The sequence below is a fragment of the Anguilla anguilla genome, chromosome 18 (assembly GCF_013347855.1).
Source record: "Anguilla anguilla isolate fAngAng1 chromosome 18, fAngAng1.pri, whole genome shotgun sequence".
NCBI lineage: Eukaryota > Metazoa > Chordata > Actinopteri > Anguilliformes > Anguillidae > Anguilla > Anguilla anguilla.
The window spans coordinates 19848832-19875858 of record NC_049218.1 but is presented as its reverse complement, the minus strand read 5'-3'; the positions used below and the strand labels follow the sequence as shown (position 1 = coordinate 19875858).

General features: G+C 43.4%; 2 protein-coding genes across 6 annotated transcripts in view; one reads left to right on the top strand and one right to left on the bottom strand.

The window, feature by feature from the left end:
- Nucleotides 1–1474: 1474 nt before the first annotated feature.
- On the bottom strand, nucleotides 1475–26387 carry pcnx2 (pecanex 2). Of its 4 annotated transcripts, none has more exons than XM_035400084.1 (34): nucleotides 25928–26387; nucleotides 22131–22333; nucleotides 21292–21409; nucleotides 20798–20834; nucleotides 18999–20093; nucleotides 18527–18668; nucleotides 18243–18385; nucleotides 17442–17520; nucleotides 16668–16803; nucleotides 16415–16557; nucleotides 16072–16225; nucleotides 15638–15670; nucleotides 15363–15534; nucleotides 15128–15238; nucleotides 14946–15037; nucleotides 14635–14744; nucleotides 14421–14529; nucleotides 13914–14006; nucleotides 13309–13459; nucleotides 12802–12943; nucleotides 11638–11815; nucleotides 11273–11381; nucleotides 10874–11003; nucleotides 10240–10298; nucleotides 8942–9157; nucleotides 8231–8484; nucleotides 7686–7919; nucleotides 6782–6885; nucleotides 5602–5749; nucleotides 4625–4855; nucleotides 4035–4309; nucleotides 3452–3624; nucleotides 2787–3214; nucleotides 1475–2528 (listed from the first exon to the last, which is right to left on the bottom strand). In XM_035400084.1, the coding sequence occupies exons 1-34, from the start codon at nucleotides 26078–26080 to the stop codon at nucleotides 2358–2360; spliced, it is 6126 nt and encodes a 2041-aa protein (XP_035255975.1). In that variant the 5' UTR covers nucleotides 26081–26387; the 3' UTR covers nucleotides 1475–2357. The 4 variants fall into 4 exon arrangements, with proteins under 4 accessions (XP_035255975.1, XP_035255976.1, XP_035255977.1 ...); XM_035400085.1 differs by having other exon boundaries at nucleotides 5602–5746; XM_035400086.1 differs by having other exon boundaries at nucleotides 18527–18665.
- The window catches only part of map3k21 (mitogen-activated protein kinase kinase kinase 21), a 25907-nt gene continuing 25155 nt past the window's right edge, over nucleotides 26276–27027 (top strand). For both annotated transcript variants that reach the window (XM_035400090.1, XM_035400088.1), the window contains exon 1: nucleotides 26276–26400. The gene's annotated coding sequence lies outside the window, so the exon portion shown is untranslated. The remainder of the gene's footprint in view (nucleotides 26401–27027) is intronic.

The window sequence follows — 27027 nt, the reverse complement described above, 5'->3', positions numbered from 1 at the left end:
AAAATTCTGCTATTTTGCCACAAGGGGGAGCACATAAGTAGTTTATCATTTAGGCTGTGCTGTGGAGATGAACCCATATAAAGAATTTCTCCTTCCAGTTGAAATCATAGACAATTTTTTATATTATCTTGGTGTTTTCCTAATATTAAAATTTTAAAAATATTTATATATTTATTTTAACACAATTCCCTTATTTATTGATTTTACCCATATTCTTCCAATTTGGAATGTCCAATTTATGTTCTTGCTCAATTATAATTTTAAAAAAGGTCAAAGATAATTCAGCAACAGTAACTTGTACTTATTTTACTCTGTAAAAATGACATTTTAGATAAAAACCTATTTTTGAAGCGCTAATTATAGCATGCTTTGGAGGAGAACACATGCATATGACATATTGCACGTGTATGTGGTGCAAAAACTCTGGGTGGAGTAGTGGTCCAAAAACATTGGTGGAATAAAGGAGAATAATGTGTGAGATAATGGTAGTGTGGTTGCCTTTAATATAAGACTTTTATATTTTTTCCTTATAGTTTATTCAGCATTTCAATGTTTGTTAAATTAATAAAACCTTTTCTGCTTTGAAATCTAAAAACTGATTAATTGAAATTAAAATTTTCAAATAGTGTTTAAATAGTTCCATTTGTTTGAGTAGTTATGAGCACAGAAATTATTTTCTGTAGAACTTTCTGTAGAACAAAGAAAAACAGTTAATGTTGTGCCCTACCACTTTTGTACATATCTTTCTTCTGATTTTATAGATTTGTAGAAATCCTACATCCTACATTGAAAACATAATGTTACTGTTTGGGTGCTGATTAGATCACTGTTTATTTTGCTTTGGCGTCGATAAAGCATCTGTTAGTTTTTCATTAGGAATAGCTGCCTGCTTCTGTTATTTAAAGGGACAGTGAAAGGTGAATGGTATTAGGTGTAAAAGCATTAATATGAACACCCTCACCTAAAAATAAGAAAATAAACCCTGACTTACCTGAGGAATCAGATACAGGCCTGTGCGCTGAAGAAAAGATCCTTTGTAGGAGTGAGAATCATCATTGTGAGCAGATGAGCAGGTGAAACTAAGTCCTTCAACGGGGCAAACACCAACATCCTCCCTGCTAAAATACCCCCCTGTTCAATGCACTGGCCTCCCAGAGGCAGGAAGTGAACGGCCTCTCAAATTCATATGTTCAGCACGGTGAATACTGCGATAGAGTCACATGACCGTTTTATTTTAATGGTGAAGACACTCAGCTCTCAGTGGATATGAAGATTGGGATACAGGACAGTAACTAAGATTCACTTCCCTGTCATGGTGTGGCAAGACACAGCTGTGATTGTTCCTGCATTCTCTTATTTTCTAATCATCTGTATGCGGTATACGTGTGTGTGTGTGTGTGTGTGTGTGTGTGTGTGTGGAAAACCACTGTAGAAATACTTGAAGTGTATTTTAAATCAAACAATAAAACAAAGATAGTTCATTAAGAGATTGTTTTATTTTCACTTTTAAATGTGTGGTTGGCTGGATCAGTTCATTTGAGATACTTTTTTAATCATGAATTAGAGGTGATCATGGCAAATTGAACTTTTTTCCTTCTGATGGCAAATCACACAACAATACACCTTTCTGATTAGGGTAAGAACAAATGGCAATTTCTTTGAACAATCAATAACATGAAGCATCCCATTGGTGCTCCATAGTATTTAATGTCCTTGAAAAGGAGGAACTGCTAAAGTGAATTCAAACTTAAGACACTCTCACTGGAAAGCCTGTATGGAACCTGACTGCCTGAGCAGCAAAATCCAAACCTGGAATTAATCTTTAAATGGAAAAGCAAGGGTCATGTTCTAAAGACATAACCCCAGAACAACTTCACATAATTGTGGCACACCGTGAAAAAGCGAATATATGACTGCACCAACAGTGTATTCCATGCACCAACAATCAATTGAGTGATTCTTGAAGTGCTGAAAACCACAATGTCCTCACTTACTGGCCACACCTACCGGAACTAAGCTCCAGGGTGTCTGGAACATTCTGGAGATGACCTGATTCCACAGCTTCTCTCAACTGAGCACCTATCAGCAGCTTGGGCTGCTTCAAAAGCACTAAGTTCTCACATGGCTCGCTATTGTAGTGTAATTTTATACCCAGATACCTCCTTTTGCAACTAGCTGTCTAGCTCTTGAAAAAAGAAACCAAAATATTATAACCGTATGTGTCAAGGGGCAACAAAAGTCTGGGATCGTTTGATAAAAAGGTGTTCATTTTTTCTATTGAATAAAGGGCAACATAAGTGTCCAAATCCAGAGCACCAGGGCAAGCATGCTGACCAGTAGAGACGGTGTCAGTGCTCTCATATAGTCTTTTGTTCTGGCAGTTCGTGGAAGGCTGAGGTGGTGGAATCCTCTTGGCTGTTGTCTGTCCCCTGGACACAGTCTTTATCACCAGAGGGGGCGCTGTCTTTGGGTATAGTCACCACATTGGAGATGGTGGCATCCAGGCTTTCATAGGCCTCTGAGGTCCACTATGAACGAGGAGAGATCAGATGCCATGTCACAATACCTCAAAGGTCCACTACAAACAAGAAAATGTTAGATACTCTGTCACATGACCTCCACGGTCCACTATGAACAAGCAGTGATCAGATACTACTTCTTTTTTCTTTTTTCCCTTTTTTGTGAGGGTCCTGACAGATAAAGGAGAATAAATCCTCACGATGTGTGTGCAGGTAAATGCTCTCCAGGTTTAGTGAAGAAGGACCAGGGAGCGGGTGTGATCCTACCTGTGTCCCCCTGCTCCCAGACCTGCAGGAAGGGCCAATAGCGATGTTGACACTGCTGGAAGACTGGGTATCGGTGGTGTTCCCCCCCTCGGCCGCCGACAGCCCCGAGATGACCAGGCCGCTGGAGAAGCTCCTCTTGCCGAAGAGCAGGCTGAGGGTGGAGCTGGAGGAGGATATCTGGCTGGAGCGGTGATGGCCGGCTGCCTGCGCCTGTGAGCTCAGGGGCCCCCCGGTGGAGAGGCGGGGGACCTGCGAGAAGATGGAGGCGATGGAGGTGTTGAAGGACAGCTGGCTGTTGGAGAGGCGCTGGACCAGGCCGTGAGCAGAGTTAGACCCCTGGTGGCTGTCCAGGATTGGCCCAGACTGGCTGGTGACAGGAAGCCGCTGCTGCTGAGGCTGAACGGACCGGCTCCTGTACTCTCTGCGCGCTGAGGACACAGACATGAATCACTGACCACTGACTGCTCCTGTACTCACTGCGTACTGAGGACACAGACATGAATCACTGACCACTGACTGCTCCTGTACTCATTGACCACTGACTGCTCCTGTACACTCTGTGTGCTGAGGACACAGACATGAATCACTGACCACTGACTGCTCCTGTAATCTGCGTGCTGAGGACACAGACATTAATCACTGACAACTAACTGTTCCAGTGGTACCTGCTGCATTCTGCCTGCCGCTCTGTGAGGTTCTGGGCCGGGCCGGGCAGAGACTCAGGCTCTGGGACGTGATGGAGTTTTGGTTCTGGCTGAGAGAGGAAGAGGCGCCTGTACAGTCCACATCCTCCATGTTGACCCCACTGTTACAGCTGGTCAGATTGTCCTTCCGCACCCTACAACAGACAGGTGAGAGGGTACAGCTGGTGGTAAAGCATCAGACAATCGCGGGCATCCACACACACACACACACTCATATGAGAATTAAAGTACTCCAAATAAATTTAAGAGCAAAGTACAAACCTTAAATTTTCTCTAATTCAAAAAATTAATATAGTGGAGTGGCATACCCCAGATTAATATATAATGGACCATGTATCAAATGTTTCAGTATATTGATGTCAAATGAAGGCTTTAAATGTCACCTGAATGGCACTGAATAGCTGACATATGCTGCCAATCGTGGGCTGGTCTGAGCCAGCCTGAATGCTGTGCTCTCCCCAGTGTAACGCTCAAACTCTTGGAAGGTTCTATAGCAGTGCGTCCAGGAGCCAGAGATGATCGAGCCCCTCCCCCAGTCACTCACCGCCTCCACTTGGACAGCACCCAGGTGGCCATGTTCTCCAGGCTGATGGGGCCTCCCAGAATGCTTGTCAGCTGCTTGTGGGTGCCCATGTAGGACGTGGTGAGCGGGGACACATACATGGGGTACCCCAGCGGCTGGTCGCAGGACGAGTTGATCATGTTGCGCAGGGCCTGCTTAGAGTTCTGGATGCTTCCGCGCTCTGGGTTGCGGTTCCGCAGGAAGACCAGTTCCTGCTGTTGCCCCGCCCACAGGCCCCGCACACACTCCTTATTGATCTAGGGATAACAGCAGACATCAGCGGACCCCACTGTCTCAGAAAGCCTCTCATGATCTAATCTTTAATAAATCTCACCACTTGTCACTAATCACTCAAAATGACTACAGGTTCCAAGGGCTCTTTCCAATCACTTATTTTATCCAATCATCTCTCCTCAGTCCTTGACTGGCCCGTAAATTGACTGAGGTCGATATACCCTTGTATAACACACGCTCGTGCACACACGCACACACACGCACGCACGCAAGGACACACTCACACACATGTGCTCACAGACACACTCATACACACACAGAAACCCTGCCCAGCTTACCTTGATGACCTTGAAGCTGAGGTGCCGCTTGTAGAGCATTATGATCTTGTACTCGTCCGAGCCGTCGTCCACCATGTGGCGCAAGGTGAGCAGCGTGTCCTGGCTGGACAGTACCGCTTTTCGCCAGGCGGGGTCGCCCTCGTGGCAGATCACCAGGCTGGTCTGGTAGTTGCTGATGGCCTCATACAGAACAGCAGGCTCCTCTGTCTCCTCCAGACAGGTGAAGTGATCCTGACCGGCGACATAAGGGCCATCAGCCAATCAGCCGGCACAATGACCCATTTGCAGGATTTGTTAGACACGGCAGCTTATCATAATTGTTAGGGAACTGGGCTATTTAAACCAAGGTTGTATGTTTTGTTGTATGGTTGTATGTATGCCAAGTAGAGGCACTGACATTCTACTCCTCAGCAAGATACTTAACCTGAATTTCTTCAGTCAACATCCAGCTGTATAAATGAATTCAGACTGTAAGTAGCATAAATCCCTCTGTATTAGAGCATCTTCTAAGTTCAGCTACTTCAGCTACACAGTCAGAAGCTATTAATATATATAATGTGATTTACCTCTGCCGCTACTGCTACTATTGAATGCTGTGTGTGTGAAGGAGAATTTAACCTTATGGAAAAAGGGTCTTTACAGAATCAGCTCAATCCAGATACCATTCTATCCCTGGCCATTTTTACATTTTTGTACAGAGCACTGCGTGACAGGAACTGGATTGCTATAGAGGTTAAGATGCCATGTTCTACTGAGTTTCTAAATCATTTCCCCACTCACTGTTCTTTGTATTGTTATGTACTGTTGTGTTGCTTCAAGGTTTATAGCTTTATTAACTATGTATGTAGGCCTACTGCTGACATCAGGACCAGGCCTCTCTTGAAAAAGACATTTTTATCCCATCAAGGCTTTCTGGTGACACAAAGTGTGTGAAGGAGAAATGTAACCTTGCAGAAAAGGTGAACCAGCCACAGTACCTGGTGCAGTTTCAGGCTCATCCTCACACCTGGGGCCAGCACCTTCTGAAGCAGATCCACGTCAGCGAACACCCACTCGTCCTTGGTGGCAATGCGGAAGTCCCCTTTGAACAGTGCATTAAAGCCGTACAGGAAGGACTCCAAGCTGCTGGAGAGAGGCTGCGCTCAGTCTAGGTTTGTGTGATGTGCTGTAGCAGTCTATATCATGGCACTGAAATATCATCGCAGAAATGTTGGGAGAGCCAAATGCCTTTCAAAGACACTAGGAGGCGCTCTCTCCAATCCTTTATATTGTCGTCCACTGTCTCCACCTTGTGGTAAAGTTTGGAAACTTCCTCCTAATATAAACGTGACTTACTATTCCAGCTGTGATCAAGCAAAATAGCACAGAAAAATCCCATCCACACTGGAAACTCACCTTATTAATATGTGATTTAAGACCACGGCAGAGTCTTATTTAATCGAAAAAGATCAATTAGAAAAATATGCCTGTAAATGTGACACTTCAAAAAAAGTCTGTGTACAGTTCTCATGAGTATATGGCACATGGAATACTAAATCCTCAGACTGACAGTGAAGTTCAGTAGAGCCAGCATCTCTCATAATATCGGCAGTTAGTTACTAGATGGGCCTGAGCCATGTTCATGTTCTGAATGAACACTGTGATATTGTATCTTCCATGTGAAATCAGAATGGTTTGATGTGCTACCATTGATCCTGATGACTGCCCAAAGAGATTCTGAATACAGATGTTATTTCAGCGATGATGCTTCTTTTGGAAATGTTAAAGTAATGACCAGCTAACAATAATGAACAAAGTGGCTCATACACAGAGCAGCTCCAAGTGTTCCACAGCAGGCAAACAGAAAAAATGACAATAGTGTGTTAGCATTGTGAGATTCTGTGGTAGACATTTCCCCACAGGTTGAGGAGACCACAGTTGTGTTTTAAAATCATTAATGTTATATCATGTCATGTATGTATGTATGTTATGAGTCCTTATCTCCATGATACATTTTTAGGGTAACACAGTTCTCTTACATCCCATTACTGTTTCATCCTGCATTCAGTATCTCAACCCACGTCCGTGGTGGCCATTTTCAAATCATACACATTTGCTTATAACATCTATGACAATACTGAGAGCTCACATTGAACAGTGGCGGTTCAGCGTGCTGACCTGTTCGACATGTTGTGAGAAGCTGTCCCCAAGGATCTTCTGCCAAGAACCGACAGCGCAAAGCAGAGAGTGACCAAGGGGGAGTCCTCATCGCTGTCCAGGGGCTGGGGACATCACACAGTCTCTTTAGGCCCAAATAACCTTCACAGTTACTCCACAAAAGCAACCTCTTACACAGCAAATATATATTTCCTGTATATGGGCATCTAATATGCCGCCATTTTTGATATGTCATTTACAGTACTGTGACAATGGATGGCTGGTCTGGTAATATTTTCAGCATTTAACTATATTAATTTTATTAAGACATAACATTGACTCATTTGTGAAATGAGAAATGGATACTTGAAAAGAACAACATATTTTCATTTGTATTGGTAGTAAATAATTTTAAAAATTCTTCTGCGAAATATATTTCTGTTTTGGACTCAGTGGGTAGAATCAACAGACTGTATCACTAATGCAAACAACAACATATTGGCATATATCGCAAAATATATTTGGACTGGCTCAATATATTCAGACATATTATTAATATATTATGGTATTTTTCAATATACAGTATGGCAATATACTTTTGTCGGATTAGGGATGGCTTTGGATCACTGTACAAATTTGTATGATCCTCTGCAGAATACAAACACATATTCAAAACATTTCTGTGACAAATGTCATTATACTGATACATAATTAAGTTGATATCAGCACAGAATAGACAGCCTAAGAGGTAAATCACGATGAAATTAATTTAAATATATATTTAGCTAATACAAAACATACTGCTTGTACATTAAACCAGCGGTTTACCAGTAGCATCTTGCTAATGTACTACTACAAGTGAGTACTGTTAATGGAGAGATGGTCAGCGAGGCCGTAGCCGCCATCTTGGATGATCCCATCCCACCTCGTCCTGTTTGCTGGCGCAGTACTGGATCCACTCCAGGTACACGCTGCAGAAGCTGGCCCTGGTGACCCCCTGCAGGCAGTGCACGTAGTCCTCGTCGATCTTGACGCTGAACACGGCCGGGTCCCGCTCAATGTAGTGCCACTTGCTGTAGGACTGCAGCGCCTCCTGAATGGAGGACTCTTTGAGCCACACGGAGAGTTTGGGCGAGTGGATCAGGTAGTACATGACGCTCTGAAGGGAAAGTGACAGGAACAAAGACTGCAGGTGAGCGTCCAACACAAACAAGTTTTTCACATTTTTGTTTGAATAAATAATGAAATCTGTGTGTTATCTGTCACGAGGTTGGATTTACTGTGCGGACAAAAAAATTATTTTAATACTCAATTTGTAATGTGCGGCCATATTTATTCAGAGCTCACTGGCAAGGTCAGTCCACCCTGTGCTCTCCTCCAAAGCACATCATGTCAGTCACAGGTTGTTATCATGGGTCAAGCTCACACAGGCGCTTCACACACGGTGAAGCTGACAGGACGGCTCAGTACCTTCAGGTAGAAGGTAACGAGGAGCTTGCGCAGGTCGTACACCTGCAGCATGGTGGCGGCGTTGTTCTCGCTGATGCTGTAGCCCTCCAGCAGGTACTTGGTGGTGGTGACCTCCCAGGCCAGCCAGCGCAGGTTGAAGGCCGCATTGCAGGACAGGACGTGGGGCAGGTGGCCCGGCTCGCAGCAGCAGCAGGCGTCGTCCTCCTCCACCCCCTCCGTGATGGCCTCCACCTCCCTCTGCTGGCAGTACGTGCCTCGATAAAGAGAAACGCCCAGGGCCCGATTCACTAGCCTGTTCAGCAGGTCACCAGAAGGAAACATTAATCCTGGATGTATGTGGAGTAATTGAGGAGAGATAATTTATCAACCAAGAGAAATTCTGTGTATCTGCAAAATATATTTATGCCAAAGGGAACCGATGTGTGAAGCTCACATTGAGTACACACCGCTTTGTACAGCTGAACTGAAAACTCTGACTGAAATAGGATGAGGAAGGGATCCTTACTCAGGTGACTTCAGAAATGACTATCCAGAATAAACACAGAGAGCTGGAGCATGCAGAACTGTGATACCTTCCTCAGGCTGCTGAGCACCTATGTTTTCCTCTTCATATTGACTGGGTCTGAATTGTACCAGGTGCTGCTTTTGAGCTACGACCTATTATCACAATTCCATCAGAATCGCCAAACCCCAGCCCCTAACCCCCGGTACCTCTGAACTCCAGGCCCCGGAGCTGGAAGGTGACGAGGCCGTTCCCGATCTCGATGAGGTGCACGAAGGCGTTGAGGTAGTCGGAGGCCAGGATGAAGCAGTCCCCGGAGCTGTAGTTGCCCCAGCGGCCCAGGAGCAGGTCCCCGCACAGAGAGTGCTGGAGCGAGCGCGTCAGGTACTCATAGAAGATGGAGTTCAGGTTGTTGTCATCACACCCTGGGGACGGGCATATGATACAAACTTATCCGTCTGTCATCAAATCAGCATGTATTTATGCACTGGACTTTGATGACCGTTGTCATAATGTCATACACAGTGTACCCCAGTGTAAAACCCTCACAAAAGCAAGCCTAGGCTGACAGTAGCAAAGAGAAACTCTCGGGGGTAAATGGTAGAAACATTTTCAGGAGCCAGACCACAGAGGGGAAGTCCATCTCCATCTAGCTGGCTCAGGGTGTTGGGTCATAATGGCCAACATGGTTAAGTCTTTTCTTTCTCCGTCAATGCAACACTAACTAAACACAAGGGACAGCCAACCTTTTCATAAGGAAGACAATGATATGTGCCATGTTTATCACTTGTAAATAATTGTAGGGCAGAGTGGTATATGGTGTCTAATCGTTTGTGGGTAGTAGTGGCTACATGCGTGTCAATGATGTCTCCATTTTTGGCATCAATCGCGAGAAGGACATCAAGTACTCTATCAGTGCTAAACAACGCAGGCTAAAATAAGCTGAAGAGCTCAAATCAGTGATGGCATTGGGGTCCATAGAGCCCCTAGAAGTCTTCAAGACGATGTTTAACACAAATGTAACAGTATGAATGAAAAATTAATTAAAGTAATTATTTTAGAATAATTTTGAACATAAACAAACAGTAATAAGAATTGAATTGATTTTGAATTTGAATGCTCTTAACAGGCGTACAGCACAGGGGAAGTGCATTCCCCTAATTAATATGACTAATGGTGTCAGACCAGGCTAACAACATTCCTAGACCAGTGAATAATAATATATGGAATGTCACAAAATCGCTAATGCTAGATAACTATGCTAACCAACAACCAATGTACAAATTCTAAATACATACATATTACATCTATAACAAGCCCAAATAATTAACATTATAAACTATATAAATATAACCTAAAATCATTATATAACCTGAATCAGTACAAAAGTCAAGAGTGATATGAGTGGAGATGGGAGGGGAACCAACATACAGTCTGAAAAGGTGGGTCTTAAAACCTGTTCATCTTAGAATGGCATTCCAACACAATGTTTAAAATGAGCTGTTACCTGTATCCTTGTCAATCTGAGACACGAGCCTGCTGTTGGAGTTGTCAATGCGCCTGGTGCTGGACAAGCACAAAAAATTATTATAATTTTGACATACAATTAACATTTCCAGCAAGAGTACATTATAATAGCATTGAGCACAATGACAGTTAATAACACGTCAAGCTACCAGAACTATCATACTAGCGCCTGTCTCTGCTTGCTGGTTTATTTTCAGCTGAATCTCTGTTTGCACGATTGCAGTGTAAACATGGATCTTTATGCATTATTCACGGCTGAAGTGCCTTTTTTCAGTCTGCAATAACTCAGCCACTCAGCCAGGTCCACTCTACAGCCTTGGAAAGGAGGAACTGAACCCACATCATCTGGACTGTACTATTTTCACAGGGGTGTTCACTGGAGCCACTTAATTCTTTATTCAAAGCAAAGGCAAAAATTGCAACAGAATGCAAAAAAAGAACATTGCATGACAAAGCTATTAGTAAAAGACCTTGGAAATACACTGCTCAGTCATACAGCAATGGACCTGCTGCCTTCACAGAACCAATCCTGCAGGATTTTATGGATGAAGACATTATGCTCTCCTTAGGAAGGGGTGCATGGCTCACCAAAGCAGCCAGAGGGCGTCACTTACTTGTAATTCCTCTCCCAGAATTTGACAGGCCGGGGGTAGGAGGTGATAAAGATGGCGCTGCCCAGGAAGGGGCTGAGAGGGGTGTAGAACAGGGTGGTGACAAAGGTCTGCAGAAGCAACATGGCAGAGTCTGCGTTGCATGTGAAGGAAATCAGAGTCTCCGCCCACCTCAAACTCTTTGTGTTCTGTGTGTGAGTGTGTGTGTCTGTGTGTGTGAGTGTGTGTGCCTGTGCGTAAAAAGCCACTGCAGACACAAATGCCTTTGTTGTCTGGTGTTCTACACGCTGTATTTCAACCAAAACACATAATTTAAATTCCCTAAATGTTTGATCAAATCTACCAGATTCCCAGAGATGTGTCCATCTGAACCCGGGTTTTTCTGTGACGGAGAAAGGATACGAGGTACAGCGAAGGGCTGAGCAAAGGCGTGAAACGCACTGCCCCAGGAAATCTGCCAGGGGGCGATGTACACCATGATAAAGTTCAGCTTGTACAGAAGATCCCACAGCTGGGGACAGACAGGCAGACAGCAACATCAGCTACATTTCTGAAATTTACTTTTAAGCACTTACAGTACCATTTCTGTTGCTATTCAAAGTTACTCCTGTTATTCCTGTAATAATATAATATAATATAATATAATTTGAAAACCATATCTGAATGGTAACTGTCCAGTGAGTGGAGTCTGTTGAAGAAGCAGCGAGGGACGGTTGTTTTTCCTGTGTTGCCGTGAGACAGGCGGAGGAATGGGGAATGGCACTGACCTTATGGAAGACGATAGACATGAGGAAGAAGTCCAGCAGGAAGGTCTCGGAGGCCTTGCTGCAGTCAAACTCGAAGAAAACGACGGTGAAGATGAGCGTGACAAACTGGAAGCTGGGATTGCAGAAGGAGCTGCGGAGAAGCTTCATCCCAGCAACTGTCATCAACAAGACATCACAGCTGGAGCGAGACACAGACACCTGAGAAACTCAGACTGGCCTGGCACAGGGCAGGGGCACAGGGCACAGGGCAGGAACACAGGGTAGGAGCACAGGGTACAGGGCAGAAACACAGGGCATGAGGCAGGAACACGGAGCACAGGGCACAGGGCAGGAGCACAGGTAAGGAATACAGGGCAAAGGGCAGGATCACAGGGCACAGGGCAGGGGCACAGGGTACAAGGCAGGAGTACAGGGCAGAAACACAGGGCATGAGGCAGGAATACGGGGCACAGGGCAGGAACACAGGGCACAGGGTAGGAGCACAGGGCAGGAACACAGGGAAGGAATACAGGGCACAGGGGAGGAGTAGAAGGCACAGGGCAGGAGCACAGGGCAGGAATACGGGGCACAGGGTAGGAACACAGAGCACAGGGTAGGAGCACAGGGAAGGGATATGGGGCACAGGGCAGGAATACGGGACACAGGGCAGGAGTAAAGCGCACAGGGCAGGAGCACAGGTACAGTACAGTATCCTGCTGCTATGCTACATACAGCAATAGCCTACAGTGCTACATCTCTGCTGCTAAGCTACATGCACTTAAATACCAGGAGGCAATGGAGGGCAGAGAGTATTAGCAGATAATTTACGCAGCCCATTGGTACATCATATCACTCCTTGTTTACATACTCATTTCTGATTGGTCAACAGAGTATTGCTCACTGCTATCAGTGCAGAAATGCCCTGCATTTCCCCAGTGTAGCAGGGAGGCAGATGTCCCACTTACTGCATCCACTCAACCAACATGCAAATAACCTGGGATTGGCTGGAATACTGAACTGACAGGGAGGTAAAAAGCCACCGGATTCAATGAAATTCAACGGTACAGCAGAAGTACTGCACTGAAAACCCCTATTGAGCTTACTCTATTTTTAAACAGAGGATGCGTGGGGTTCCTGCAGCTTTTATGCACTGTATCTTTTGTGGAGAATATAAGCAGTACTCACTGGATGCCCAGCTTCTTGCGGTGACTCAGGGAGAAGCCGTCGTTGGTAAGAGCACTGAGGACAATGGCCGGGTACACCACATACTTCTCAAAACACAGCAGGCACACATAGAGACGCTCAAACCACATCAAGTGGGCATCATCTGAAACACGACAACAAAGAGAAGACTATCTTACAACATTCTGCCTGTCGTACAGTATACCTAATAAAGCAATACAATTATTCCTATTTCTAATTTAATAAGTAAACACTCTCAAAAAATAGGGGTTCGGCTTTAGTGGTTTAGAGGTTGGGGTTTAAGTCAGGGATACTCAAATCATAGTGATGCTGATTTTCATTCCTTTCCAAGGGACTGGTTTAAACCTGACGCACCAGGTGAGCGTCTCTGGCCAATCAGTGACATTATTGAGCTATGGAACTATCAGGCATAAGAGAAAACCAGTAGTACTGCTACTGACCTTGAGGGCCATTTTTGAGTACATCTGGTTTAGGGTTTTAGAGACTCACCTCTGGGCTCAAACTGGGAGTACTCCTTGCTCTTTAGCACAGGTTGTGAAATCCAGAGCCAGGGGTGGTGCTTGCGTAACTGAGGTATCAGGTAGTGTGTGATGAAGCCTACTGTAGCAGCCAGAGCGTACAGCACTATGGTGACAAAGGGCTGTATGACATGGAGGGAAAGAGCACAGATTACCACAGGAATCCGTCTGGGGATCTCACACTTTATCTTACACTCAAACCTAATGTGTACACTGTTAAATACAGACTGCTAATATGCTAATGTGTATATACAGTGATGGTTCTGGAATACGATGTTAATTAAACCTTTAGCATACAAAGCTACCATTACCAAGTATATGCTATTGTTACCTTTTTAAATAAGCAATATCAAATATATTTGTTGTGTATTTATCAGTGCATCTCTCATGTTATCTATGCAACACTACATTACACTACACTACACTACACTACACTACACTACACTGCTCACAAGTAAAACAGTCTGCAGCTTACATAACACAGTAGTAGTCTACATAGCTGCAGTGTGTGGGTTCTGCATTAATAATGACTGATTAATGATAAAATGAGCAGGAAGCAGTAGGGCGAGGAGTCACCTTCAGGGACAGGAACACAGTGCTGGCGGTCACAGCGAAGGTTAGCACTGAGGCTAGCGTGCACACCACCAGGTCCGAGTGCAGAATCTCCTTCTGCGATGGGACAGAACAGCCGCACTTACAACCATTAATACCGACATATGGAGTTATACAGTCTTTCATTAAGCTGGTGGCTGACTCACAATCTCACGTTTTATGAGAGAAAGCAAGTAGACTAGTAGAGTAGAATAATTGCAGAAAAAACATGAATCATTTATTACAATAATACAAAAATAATACATTCATCCTACTTTGTGCATCCAACTAAATTGCTTCTGTCAGCATCATAAGTTCTAGCTGTATACACTAAAATATTTGTAATTTACAAAATAAAGGAAATGTATAATAGAAAACACAATGCATTATTTCAATTCATTTACATTTATATTTGTCATATCATGATATCATATTAGAGGGAGCGATCATTCATAAAGTAAGCAGATGGAAGTGTCCGGTGTGCTACATTACCACTGAATTCCTCAGCTTCTCCGGGAGGGGATCACCCGCCTCCTCCAAGTCGTTTTCAGCCTTGAAACCGTCTCCCAGAATGGGCATCAGTTTGGACTTTATCAGGGACCTTGAGGACAACAAACACACAGAAACGCATGAGGACGCTGACCCTGAGGCCCGGTACTGGGACCCCAAAAACAGCACTGGGGGCGCAGGGAGGCGGATCGCTCACATCAGTACAGTAGGGTCACTGCTCTGCCGGCTCAGGTGGTAGGACAGGACCACCAGGAGCCCGCAGAAACCGGAGAACAGGGCCGGGATGTGCTGCTCGTCCCACGGCTCCTGCAGGATCACACACCACCAATCAACCAATCGCAAGTGTAGTGATAAATTCCACAGACATCAAGGACAGCTGTGTAACGCCTCAGTTGAAATCCCATTTTAGACAGTCTAAGACTTGGTTGGTCACACTAAAACAAGGTTTCTCCTGAGAAGGTTCAGAACACACTTTCTGATCTGAAGTGGCCTTTAGATCAAACCTACTTTGAGAGCACCGAAGCAGAATCCGTACAGGATGGACAGCGCCAGCAGACTCCGTGTGATGCTATAGATGGCCGAGCTCAGCCCAGTGGCAGCTGCCCAAAGGAATAAAAACCTGCAGTGAAACTCAGTGCATTTTCTTCCACCACCAGAGCTTCACTGGAGCGGGGCCAAGGCACACCTACCTGTCCCACCAAAGAAATGCACGTCGATCTGCTCCAGCAGGTAAATCACAAAGGTGTTGATTTGGGGGAGTAGGCCCACAAGAAATGTAATTGGGAAACAATATGTAAAGCCTGCAGAGAAGAAAAACTTGCATTTTAATGCATATACACAAACACAGAATTTTAAGCTTGTCAACCTAAAAAAAAACAAACAAACATAGCCTAACTGCAACTGTAAATAATCAAATATACTCACCCACTAAAATATCTCTTGTGAACTTAAGGGCATCTGACAGCACTATAGTTATTCCGTATACAGTTGACACGGGGAGATCTTGTCTCTTCAGTATCAGTTCCAGCACCCAGATAAGGCAACAGAATATGCAGAAATACGCCGCCCGGCTGTAGGCCACCATTTGATTGTGCCCCTGAAAAATCAGCCATAATGCAGATGTGTCATCAGGTCAGCCAAACAACAGTTAACAAAATGGTTGAACATGCCTAAAAGATGTGCTCAATGGACACACTCACATGAGTTGGTGAGGCGGCATCGGGCTGAACGCTCTGCAACACAAATAAAAAACATTCACTAATAAAACCTTTTTCATAATAAAAAGCAAAACTATAATAGCTTTGACATTGGAGTGCCTTTCCCGTCTTTATTTCATTGGCTGAAAAGAATATTTAATTAGAGGTTGGTGGGACAGATATTACCAAAGTATCACTTTCATATTTCACCATATCATTTTACCACAGCATAGATATGTTTCTGAATTAATAAAAGGGCAAATAAAGAGCAATCAATCATTCAGGGCAAAATTGCGCAGTTCATAATTGTTTAAATACAGACAATTAGAGAGCAGTTAGATAATTGAGAGCTACCTTAAACAGTCAAGCTGGCAAGGCCAGATAACGCTACTTTAAAACAAATAGTACATAGCAAAACCGAATAAAGTAATATTTACCTTTAACAAGGAGTAGTGGCAGCTCGCAATGACCAGACAGAACTGGAACACCCAAATGTCTTTGAAGCATCCATGATTCAACAGCATGAATCCAAGGAAGGCAACCAGGAATGCCAGAATCACAGCCACCATGTTCTCCACCACTTCCTGATTTCTGCATTAAAATATCAGAGAGTTAATTCAATAACTCTTATAAAGCGGGGTCCGCTGCAGCTGGGGAATCAAAGCAGGGGAGCTGTTACCTGTAGGGATGTAGGGGAGATGTTACCTGTAGTAGTGCGGGGGAGATGTTACCTATAGGGGAGGTTTACCTGTAGCAGTGCATGAACAGGGGAATTCTTACCTGTCTAATAATGCCAGCAGAGTGAGCCGATCATATAAGATGTTCACCCACTTCCCAGGAAAAACCATCAATTTGTAGTAAAATTTTCTGGAAGGCTTTTCTTGCGTAGACGTTTCAGAGGATTCCTCTATTGAGTCCTCCTCCTGAAGATACAGTGGAGATAAGTGTTACAGTTTAGGTGAATCTCACCTGTGGCCTGCCAGGTAAAAGGAGGCCACACCTCTAACCCTTCAAGACCCAGGACCGAGCTTACCTGGAAGACTTCGGGATGCGTTCTCCGTGGGCGGAGCCTGTGTGTAGGGATTATTCGCCGCTGGAAGGGGCAGTCTGAATGCCCCCCTACCAGCCCATCTTGGCACTCAGAGTTGGACGACGTAGACAGAAGGTCACTGGGCACATGAAGGACATGGGTTACCATGGTGATGAATATAAAATAAAAGATAAATAAGCTGAGCTACATATACTCACAGAACTGTGATTTCTTTTTTGAATAAAAAATTACAAAATACAATTTAAAAATAAGACAAATACACAGGTTACATATTATAAACTGTTTGATATGGTGCATCATATATAAAATAAAATACATTTTGACATGTTAACAAGCATATTTCCCACATTTAAACAGAGTATCCCATAAATCTATATTTGGAATTTCTAAGCCCACAATTTGAAAGTTTTTGCATAGTGATTTAAAATTGTAATGAGGCAAAGTACCCACATTACCGTGTCTACATACAAACATGATGCACAGCTGTCAACCAATCAGAATTGAGTATTTATAAAAGCCATTGTATAAATACATACTTATTACCAATATTGCATTATATGCACTTCCTGTTTTGTTGTGTAGCCCAAATATCAATGCTATATACACACCAGAGGACATTAATGGTTTGTTATTGTTGTTAAATACATATCTGCCAGGCCAGGTCCATCCATATATGAAAATATTCCGTTTACTCCTACAACATTTTTTGTACAACCAAATGTGCAGAACTGTAATGAGTAATAAAAGGTTTCTGACCACATATTGCCTGTAATCAGCTCTGCTCCAAGGGGCAAATTTAAAGCTCTCTCGGCGTACAGCTTGCGAGGTCTGTCTCCTGCAAAGGAAAAAATAATAAAAGGTATTACATTCACACCACACTGAATTTCTGAAACCTAGTGCTGTAAATGGTTTGGAAATTGCTGTAATTCTATAGTCTTTTATATACCCAGGAAATGATGACTGCAAGACACTTAATTATGACCACTGATAAGAGAAACCACACACTTCATACTTTCATTATCTAATGAATTACAGGCATAGTTATTTCAGTTCACTTGACTACTGCTCATTTGTTCAGTTTCAGGGTAAATTAAGTGCCTCAGTTTGGCGATAAAAGCCCCCCACCTGGGCGTGGACACCAGGAGGTCCACTTCCCAGGTACAGGATCCATTTCTCATCATTGTGCCATTTAGTGCTTGACCCTTTACTTTATATTACAGTGAATACTGAATAGTTTCAATGTCAGGAGAAAAATCGTTACAGCATACCTGTTACCACGTTTTAGAGCATGTTATTTAAGGTGTCCGTCAATTCAAATGGATATCTGAAGGCATATTTTACATGGAAGTGATCATTCACCACCTTTTGTTGAAGGTACAGCTTAGTGCAGTGGTTTACAATCACTGTGGACTATATAAAAGCAGTACACAGGTAGGTACAGGTATTCCCACTCATTGTGGACTGTATGGAAAGTGTACACAGGTAGGTACAGGTATTCCCACTCACTGTGAACTGTATGGAAAGTGTACACAGGTAAGTGCAGGTGTTCCCACTCACTGTGGACTGTATGGAAGGTGTATGCCTCCTCTTTGGAAGTGGCCTCCGGCCTGCATATGACCTGGAGCATGGAGCTTTCTGACTGGGATGTCTGGGAAGGCAGGGAGTCGTAATCCGGGTCCCTGTCCTTGTCTGTCTGAGGACTGAGGAGGAAATGAGGGGGCTGACTTGGAGGCAGTAGCAGTAGCATTTAATTTAAGGTGCTCTTTCATGGCCACGGGACACAGCAGTAAACCATTGCTCAATACTGCCTTCATGCTGACAAGCTACCTGTAAAAGGTTACCTGTCTGGAGACACGATGGGGATGGGTTTGTCTGACGCTGCATTGGCTGCGCCTGTCACGGCCAGGCTAGAGGGAGCTTTCATGCACTCCTGCTGCCTCTCTTTCTCCACCTCCTCCTCCCTCATACCTGCAGGGATATCTTCTGGAAGATGAGGAGATGCCAGAAATATCTCATGCCCAACAAAAATTGGCTTTATGGGAAATTATTTGTGTCACACATTGAACCAGTAAACTGCATAAGGGAGGATGCATTCTGAACAAATCTACTGAGGAACAAAGCCACCATTACTCTGAGAACTGGATGAAACTGAAAACTGCACACAACAGAAGGTCATTCATGGCAGAATGACTGGTCACATGACAGAACATATGGCTCATCTTCATGGGACCAGTCCTTCTGCCATGAATGACCTTCTGTTGTGTGCAGTTTTCAGTTTCATCCAGTTCTCACAGGTCCCATGACATAACTCACCTTCATGGGACGCTTTCTGTCCGTCCTCTGTCAGCTCATCAGGAGGGTTCCCCGTGCTGGCCCTGGTGCTGCTGATGGACTCCAGCAGAGAAACAAACTCCAGGAAGTTCGACTCGTTGGGAATCTGGCCCTCCTTCGCTTCCAAGTCCGACTTAGAGGAGGTGAGGGTACGCAGCTTGTCCTTAGCCCTGTCGGCGCTGAGGACGGCGTCTGTGCCGCTGTCCATGCTCAGGCCCCTCACGTGGGTCCTCGACCCCGGGCCGTACTTCCCCGGTGCAGAGGGGATCTGCAGAAACCCCTCGGGGTCCATGTTCAGCTCCGGCAGGTCGGTCTCGTCCGGGTGCGAACGGACATCAATCCCCGAGGAGCTGTTGTCGTTGGTCAGCTGCGGGCTCGGGTGCTCAAACTCCGGATCGTTGGACTCGACATCTCGGCAGTCCTGGGTGGCCGAGTCGGAGCTCACCTGCTCTTTGGAGAGACGGGCATCCGGCATGGGCAGCTGTGGAAAACAGGTTTCAGCGGCGTCGGGTTTGGGGTCGTCTTCGCTTGCCGCATCGTCTTCAGGGGAGTCGAAGGTGATGACAGGAATTTTGATGAGGCACTCCCCGGCGGCCCCAGCCTGTCTCTCCAGACCCATCTGAGCAGAACCCAGGATGCTCAGCTTCACGGACTCCTCCAGCTCGGCGGCCGTCTGCGCGTCACAGCTCATGGTGATAATGATCTTCACAGTGTCGCTCTCGTCCAGGTGGGTCGAGGGGCCGGATGTGTCCACCAGGACCACCGCGATTTCGTCCGAGCAGTACGTCTCCTCCGGCTGGCCCTCCTGCAGGGGCGAGGCGGTGTCCTCGTGCTCCTGGCTGGCCTCCAGGGAGTTGTTGTTAGGGTCTTGCCTCAGCTTCTCCACCTCCTGACTGGTCTCCTCGTCGCTCTCTTTGGAGGGAGGCAGGCCCTCGTCCGCCGTGTCCCTGCTGGACTGCGGCTTCTCTTCCTGCCCCTCGCTCACAGGGTGAGCTGATGGATCCTCTACAGCTGGTCTGTCTTCAGCCACATAATTATTCTCTCTTGGCTTTTCCTGATAGGGGGTGCCGCTCAAGGCTGCCAAAACACAAGAGACGCACAATGATCATCTTCCATGAGTCAGCCAGGTGCGCTAATGTAGTGCTTCAGGTGGAAGAAAAAACGTTGTGGTAAACTGTGCCATTCAAAAACTCCTGCCTCAGTGAATATGTAAATGCATATATGAATTGTCAATACTAACTGACAGATGGCCTAAAAGGATTTCAATAACTCTTTCAGATTTAAGGCAAAACTAAACTGGACTATAAATGCTTTCCAGAATATGGCACAAAGCATTCGTGTTCCTGTTCACGTAAGCATTATTAATAAACAAACATATGTAAACATCTTCAGTGATCATGCCAGTTGGTGGAATGCCACGTCTCTGGAACGCAGGACATTTCAGAATCTGTGTTTTACAATAATTCACTTCCGTTCTGATAGAAACTATTATAGAACGCAGTGTATTTTTCTCCTGTATTTTTTTTCTCCATAAAATAGCAGAATCCTGGATTAACATGACCACTTATCATCTGCGCATCCATTCTCTCACTGAAGAACATTATTTCACCAAATTAGGATGAAATGACATTCAAAACTGGGTCATTTAGCCTAGGTCAGAGACATGGTAACATACAAACTGCAGGTTTTCAGTGAAGGGAACATCTCAATAATACATACTCAAGATAACAATTCCTGCAAAAAATGTAAAATAAATGTGTTTTGTACAAATGTACAAGTACCTTCATTGTTTTTTGTGTCATCAGACTTCATACACTCCTGTGTGAGGAAAAAGAGCATTTTAAAAGAGCGTATTAAGCTTGAATGGAAGAAACATCACAACTGTCATTAAATATTCAGTAGTGCCTAAAATGCAACCACATCAACCCAATAATAGGATTGTGGGAAGATCAATCAATTCAAAACAGCCTGTACAAATTGTCCTTTTCCTCATTTCCTAGCAAACTATTGAAAATGAAAATAATTTTTGCCATTGTTAGCACAGAAACACAAAAATGTCTAAAAAGCCATTAAGGTTGTTTGGCTTTTATCACAAACAAATTATTTCTGAGTAAGTCGGAGAGGTGAAATGGGAAATTGCATCATGGGTAAATACATTAAAACTGTGTCCACTTTCTATAAACCCAAAATATTTTGACCATAGTTGTTGGCACAAAATAAATAATAAATAAAACAAATATATTAAGAAATAAAACATAGATAAGTATACACTGACCACTCCTATTAACCCTGTGTCTGTCTCTGTCTGCTTCACTGTGACCTGGATTACCGGACTGGGTCTGTTTCGGGTCAACATCGTCATGGCAACGCTGTCAGGGGCTGTGCTGCTTTTCCTGTTTATGAAATCAGAACCACACACAAAACCACCCAGTGAGCAAAAGCCGAAATCTAGGTGTCTAGAGAGGTGGAAGTCTTGCTTGAGAGACATTTTAACGGACTAGGATAACCGCAATATATAGCCTGGCTATGTCCTATTCGGCTGGAAAACTTTCACTTTTCAAAATGTAGCCGGGTTTTCACCTGAATGCCTTGACAGCATTTCACCAAATTTTCACTGACTTTTCACCTCAAAAATGTTCACTGGTCAAAACCTGCAGCTCCATGTGTGCCCAGAATAATGTCACAGTTTCCACATTATAGACAGTAATATAAAATGACAGAAATTGATTTTAAAAATTGATGATGTAACAGAAAACACTAACTGTCAAAAGGAATCACTTACTCACACTGCTACAGCAGTCATTCTAATTCACATAATTTGTAAAGACCACCAACAGAATACACAGTAGCTGCTATGAAACACATGGGATACAATGCCTGCCCCTCAGAGGTGAGTCAAGACTCACTTCATACTATGAGTCTTTCTGAGAATGATGGGAAAAAACCGAATCAGGACTCAACTCATACTATGACTCCTTCTGAGAATGATGGGGAAAAAACCGAATCAGGACTCAATTCATACTATGACTCCTTCTGAGAATGATGGGGAAAAAACCGAATGCGATTCCATGATCCGTGGAAAGTCTGCCAGTCGATGCATTCCTGATGCCGTACCTGATACTGGCCGGAAGACATGGGTCTGAGGCATCGCTCTTTTTCTCTCCTGCCTTGCTGACATCAGACATGCTGCTCTGGGCCACAATCTCGCCCTGGTCAAACATCACGTGAAGGCGATAATTCACCATCTTAATTAGGATGAAGAAGATGGTCACGGCACTGCAGTAGATACTAAGTGCCACCGTGGTGGGAGGCAAAGCCTTGGAAGAAACACAAACACACACACCCCTGTAAATATAACATAAACCTGTAAATATAACACACACCTGTAAATATAACATAAACCTGTAAATACAACACACCTGCAAATATAGCACACACCTGTAAATATAACATAAACCTGTAAATATAACACACCAGTAAATATAACATAAACCTGTAAATATAACACCTGTAAATATAACACACCTCAAAATATAGCACACACCTGTAAATGTAAAACACCGTAAAATATAACATGATCCCGTAAATATTACATAAATCTGTAATTATAACACACCTGTAAATATAACATATACCTGCAAATATAACAAGCACCTGTAAATACAATACTCACCTGCAAATAGAGTACACACACACACACACCTATAAGCAGCTCACTTGCCGCATAAAAAGTCCCACCTTCAGGCTGGGCACCACAGTATTCAGGCCACACTTTTCCTGTTTCCTTGATGTTTTAGTCCTTATGAGAATAAGACTGGTTTGACTGAATCAGGACAAACTTCAAACTTGCTATAATTACATTTGCCCTTCCAATGTACAAAAAGTGCATCTGACTGAAGTCTGAGCTTACCGTTGCAAAAACAAAAATAGCAGACATATTTGATTGTCACCAAAAACAAGCAAGACATTTGCTATTTAAAGACAAAAATTCTGCATACGGTGTTTTTGAGAAATAGCATTCTGGAGTATACACTGTATAGACATGCTACTAAAAGCTGACAGTGTCCCTTTTCATTCAGTTCTCTGGGGAAATACTGAAGTTAATTTTGCTCTCTTTTTTATTGAAATATATAAAGAACCTGTATAAACATCAATTCCTGTTGTCTTCTCAAAAAATAAAAAATGGATGTTTTATGTAATATACTTACTTTTCCATGCCTTAACTATGTTACATTGTGTACTGTCGGGGATCAGGGGAAATCGCTGAATGCTATAAATAGCTCTTAACCCCAGCTCCATGATTGTAGTACACAATATTATGGAGATAAATAATACACTATATAGCCAGAAAAAAATGGACACCTGACATCCAACATCTCATCCAAAATTATGGGCTTTAATATGGAGTTGGCCCACCCTTTGCTCCTATAACAATCTTCACTCTTCTGGGAAGGCCTTATACTCAATGTTAGAGCATTGCTGCAGGGATTTGCTTCCATTCCGTCAGAGCATTAGTGAGGTCAGGCACTGATTGGGTGATTAGGCCTGGCTTGCAGTTGGCTTTCCAATTGATCCCAAAGGTATTGGGTGGAGTTGAGATCAGGGCAGGCCAGACTAGTCCTTCCACACCATTCTTGGCAAAACCATTTCTATATGGACCATTGTCATGCTGAAACAGGAAAAGAATTTCCTAAACTGTTGGGGAAGCACAGGATTTTCTAGAGTATGGTTGTATGCTGTAGCATTAAGATTTACCGTCACTGGAACTAAGGGGCCTAGCGCAAACCACGAAAAACAGCCCTAGATCAAGGGGTCTCCAGATACTTGGTCATATAGTGTACATGTAGATGCCATTCAGGAAACAAGTAATTCACAATACACACTCACCCAAAAATACAATTAGACACACTGAATGCATTGATTGATGATTGGACATTAAAATTGCAGGCTTCATTGCAGCAAAATTCACACCTAGCCTAACCACACTGTCACGTAAATGTAAGAGGTGGCATGCTTTTGCTACAAATTCAGCAGCAGAATTCTATGAGCATTTGCATCCCATTCTAGAAGTCCTGGACTGCATCATGGTCCATCCAATTAGTAATGACAAGCAAGGAAGTCTACCAACTACATGCATTTTCCAAAGACTTGAAGACAATACACCAGTGAGAGATTACAAGACTCCCTCAGATCATTAAGGGGTTAGAATTTAAGTTTATGTGATGTCATACAGAATTCCCAGTGATTCCTCTCTTAAAACATTGGATTAAATGTCCAACTCATGCTCTCCCTTTAAACTAATGCAAGAATAACACAATAGTTAAAGTTCTGAGAACACAAAAATAAGTCATACAAAACAAAAAGATGCTTGAGAATGCAACACTACAGTGGCTGAATGCTTGCATAATTATAAATGAAGACAGTACTTGTCTCAGCAGCACATGTTATAGGGTAGTAGGAGGGTATCAAATATAATACTGATCAACAATAAAACTGAAAATTGGCTATGAAGCACCTGGAGTATTATCCAATCAATATCCTTAACAATACAGTATTACCCCTGGATGAACTATGGTAACAAGATAAATATTTCCACGTTGTCTGATAAAAAGATGGTTGTGTGCGTGTGTGTGTTGATCCCAAGATGTAATCAATATGTTAAGAACCTAGAATTTTATTTTTTGACATGTACATTTGTATTTACAGTAAGCCTGTGTAACTAGGGAAATTACTTTACAATAGTTATGTTTAAAATCCAGTATAGGCTAAAGAGAATTCATCTAAATTCAACTACATCCTGAATGTTTGCTTATCTTCTTGAACATTGGTTGGTACAGTGTCAATACCTTCCGTAAGGATAACATTTCTTCTGTAAGTATAGCATGCTTTTATAAAAATGTTCAAACTTATTAGACGCACAAAAGACTGTTTTTAGACTAAAAGGGAGACTACAGCATTTTATTCTAAAACAAACACTGTATATCAGATACACATGCGTTCTAGAAGTTGTAAAATTTACATATTAGACTAATTCGTTTATAGTTAATCGTTTTTGCATCATATGGTCCTATGAAGCATGTTCTAATAGATCTCTACTGATGAATAAATTGGATTATATTCTTTAAAAGTCGATTCTTGATCACACGGGTTACATTCCCTGTCCAATTGTAGAACAGGCAATTCCGGAGAAATAAATAAGACGCACTCGTTTAGTTAAATAACAACTAAATACAGCTCATCAATATCACCCGATGGAAATAGCTTTAATCAGGCAACCAATGACCTTCGCTACAACACAACCTGGCAAACGGCATCATTTCCCATTGACAAGGATTCGCGTAGCAGGTTATATCCTTCCGATAAAAGCATGCCCTGCCGATACAAGCAAATGGCTGTTACACACTGTAGCCTATCATACATTTGTAAGCATCCATGCGCACCACAGGGATTTATTCACATCTCTGCATATAAGCTAATTTTTTAACCTTAGTATACCATAGTATACTAAGTGTACTATATAGTAACCATAGTACACGCATTATCCTTTCAGCGGTGAAACTGGGAGTGTACAATAGTCTGCTTTGTCACCTAGCTGCCATGCGTTCTATCATCACTTTACAGTATGCAGACAAAAAATGCGACGATAGCAGTAATTACTAATACAGATAAAAGCGGACCTGGACGATTTAAGAAAAGGCATGTCCCCACTGGCCTACCTTACAAATATGGTACGTAAGGGCCACAATTCAATTTCTTAGCATTACATAGTAGTCGATTTTAACTGACGTCTGATTGCTCAGGGTTATGCGCAGAGGAATTTTGAAAATTGGATACCATCAAAAAATAGCTATTCTTGTAAAATTCATTTACATTGGCTTTTGTCTTATGTCTCGGGCCTATTTCATACTCACCAAATGTAGTGACAGTGGTAACATAAGCAGAAACATCCATAGGTAGAGGTGGCAGGAGTTATTAAATTTGTTCTGGTCCGGGTCATGGTACCAGCCTCCGGTCAGAGATGCCCATACCCCCTGTCGCAGAGTTTGGACCACCTGAGAGCCCATCTCGCCAAACAGAATGGACGCTAGAAATAACAATGTATGCTATAATCCGAATATGATATTCAGGGCGCTGCCATGTTGAAGCTCCGCGGTTATATTGTTTATTTATATATTTCACCCAGCAACCCCTTAATCCTAAAACCAGGTCTCACGTCTTGACGCATTTTCCCTCTCCGTGCTACACCCCTCTCCGTATACCGTCAGATGGGTTGCGTAGTTCTGCGGCTACGCAGCTACACCAGATATATGATGCAGCCCGAGACAAACACAATAGCCGCGCATCTGCATTCGGTGATGTGACTTCCATGGGTTGGACCAATAAGGTGGGGTGACGAAGTCCGCGTACAATAAAATACAGCCTGCTCTGCGCATATGCGTTCTGTGATCTATACGTTTCAGTTGTATAGATTAAAAATGAAGATGAATGATCGCAAACAGGAAACATATATAAGGTTTTCTGGGAGACGGGGAACTAAACACCTAAAGCGGAATTAGAGAGAACCTAGTTCATGAAAACCAATCAATTAATTATTTTAAACGAAGGAAACAGGACACATCATGCTCAGTGAATATACTGTGCATGAGTCATTCTGTCACATAGGTCTGTGTGCATGGCCTAATCATGACTCGGAACAAACATATGTTAGGCTACAGCCAACCTATAACATTTCAATACCATAACAAATAACAAATAAACCTCGAATGATAATGGAATAGAAGTAGGCGGCACAAAAATAAAAAGCATATGACAGTGGCGAGGAATCAGTGTTACATATGAGTTGCTGTGAAATCCATCTGCCTTTAAGTTGCCTTTAAGTTGGCGCCGCAGATGGCTGCCTCGGTGTGTTGACCAAAACAAATTCCTCGTATGTGCAAATGTACTTGGCAATAAAATACGATTCTGATTCTGATTCTGATTCTGATTCTGCCTTCACGTAAGCATTTTCATA

Excerpts from the sequence above, each read along its gene's own strand:
- pcnx2 (XM_035400084.1), bottom strand. The coding sequence starts at position 26,080 with ATGGGCTCTCAGGTGGTCCAAACTCTGCGACAGGGGGTATGGGCATCT. Across the intron at positions 14,530-14,634 it reads AGTGACCCTACTGTACTGAT|GTCCCTGATAAAGTCCAAAC; the intron begins GTGAGCGATCCG and ends GTTGTCCTCAAG. Across the intron at positions 10,299-10,873 it reads TTCTGGGAGAGGAATTACAA|CACCAGGCGCATTGACAACT; the intron begins GTAAGTGACGCC and ends GTGCTTGTCCAG.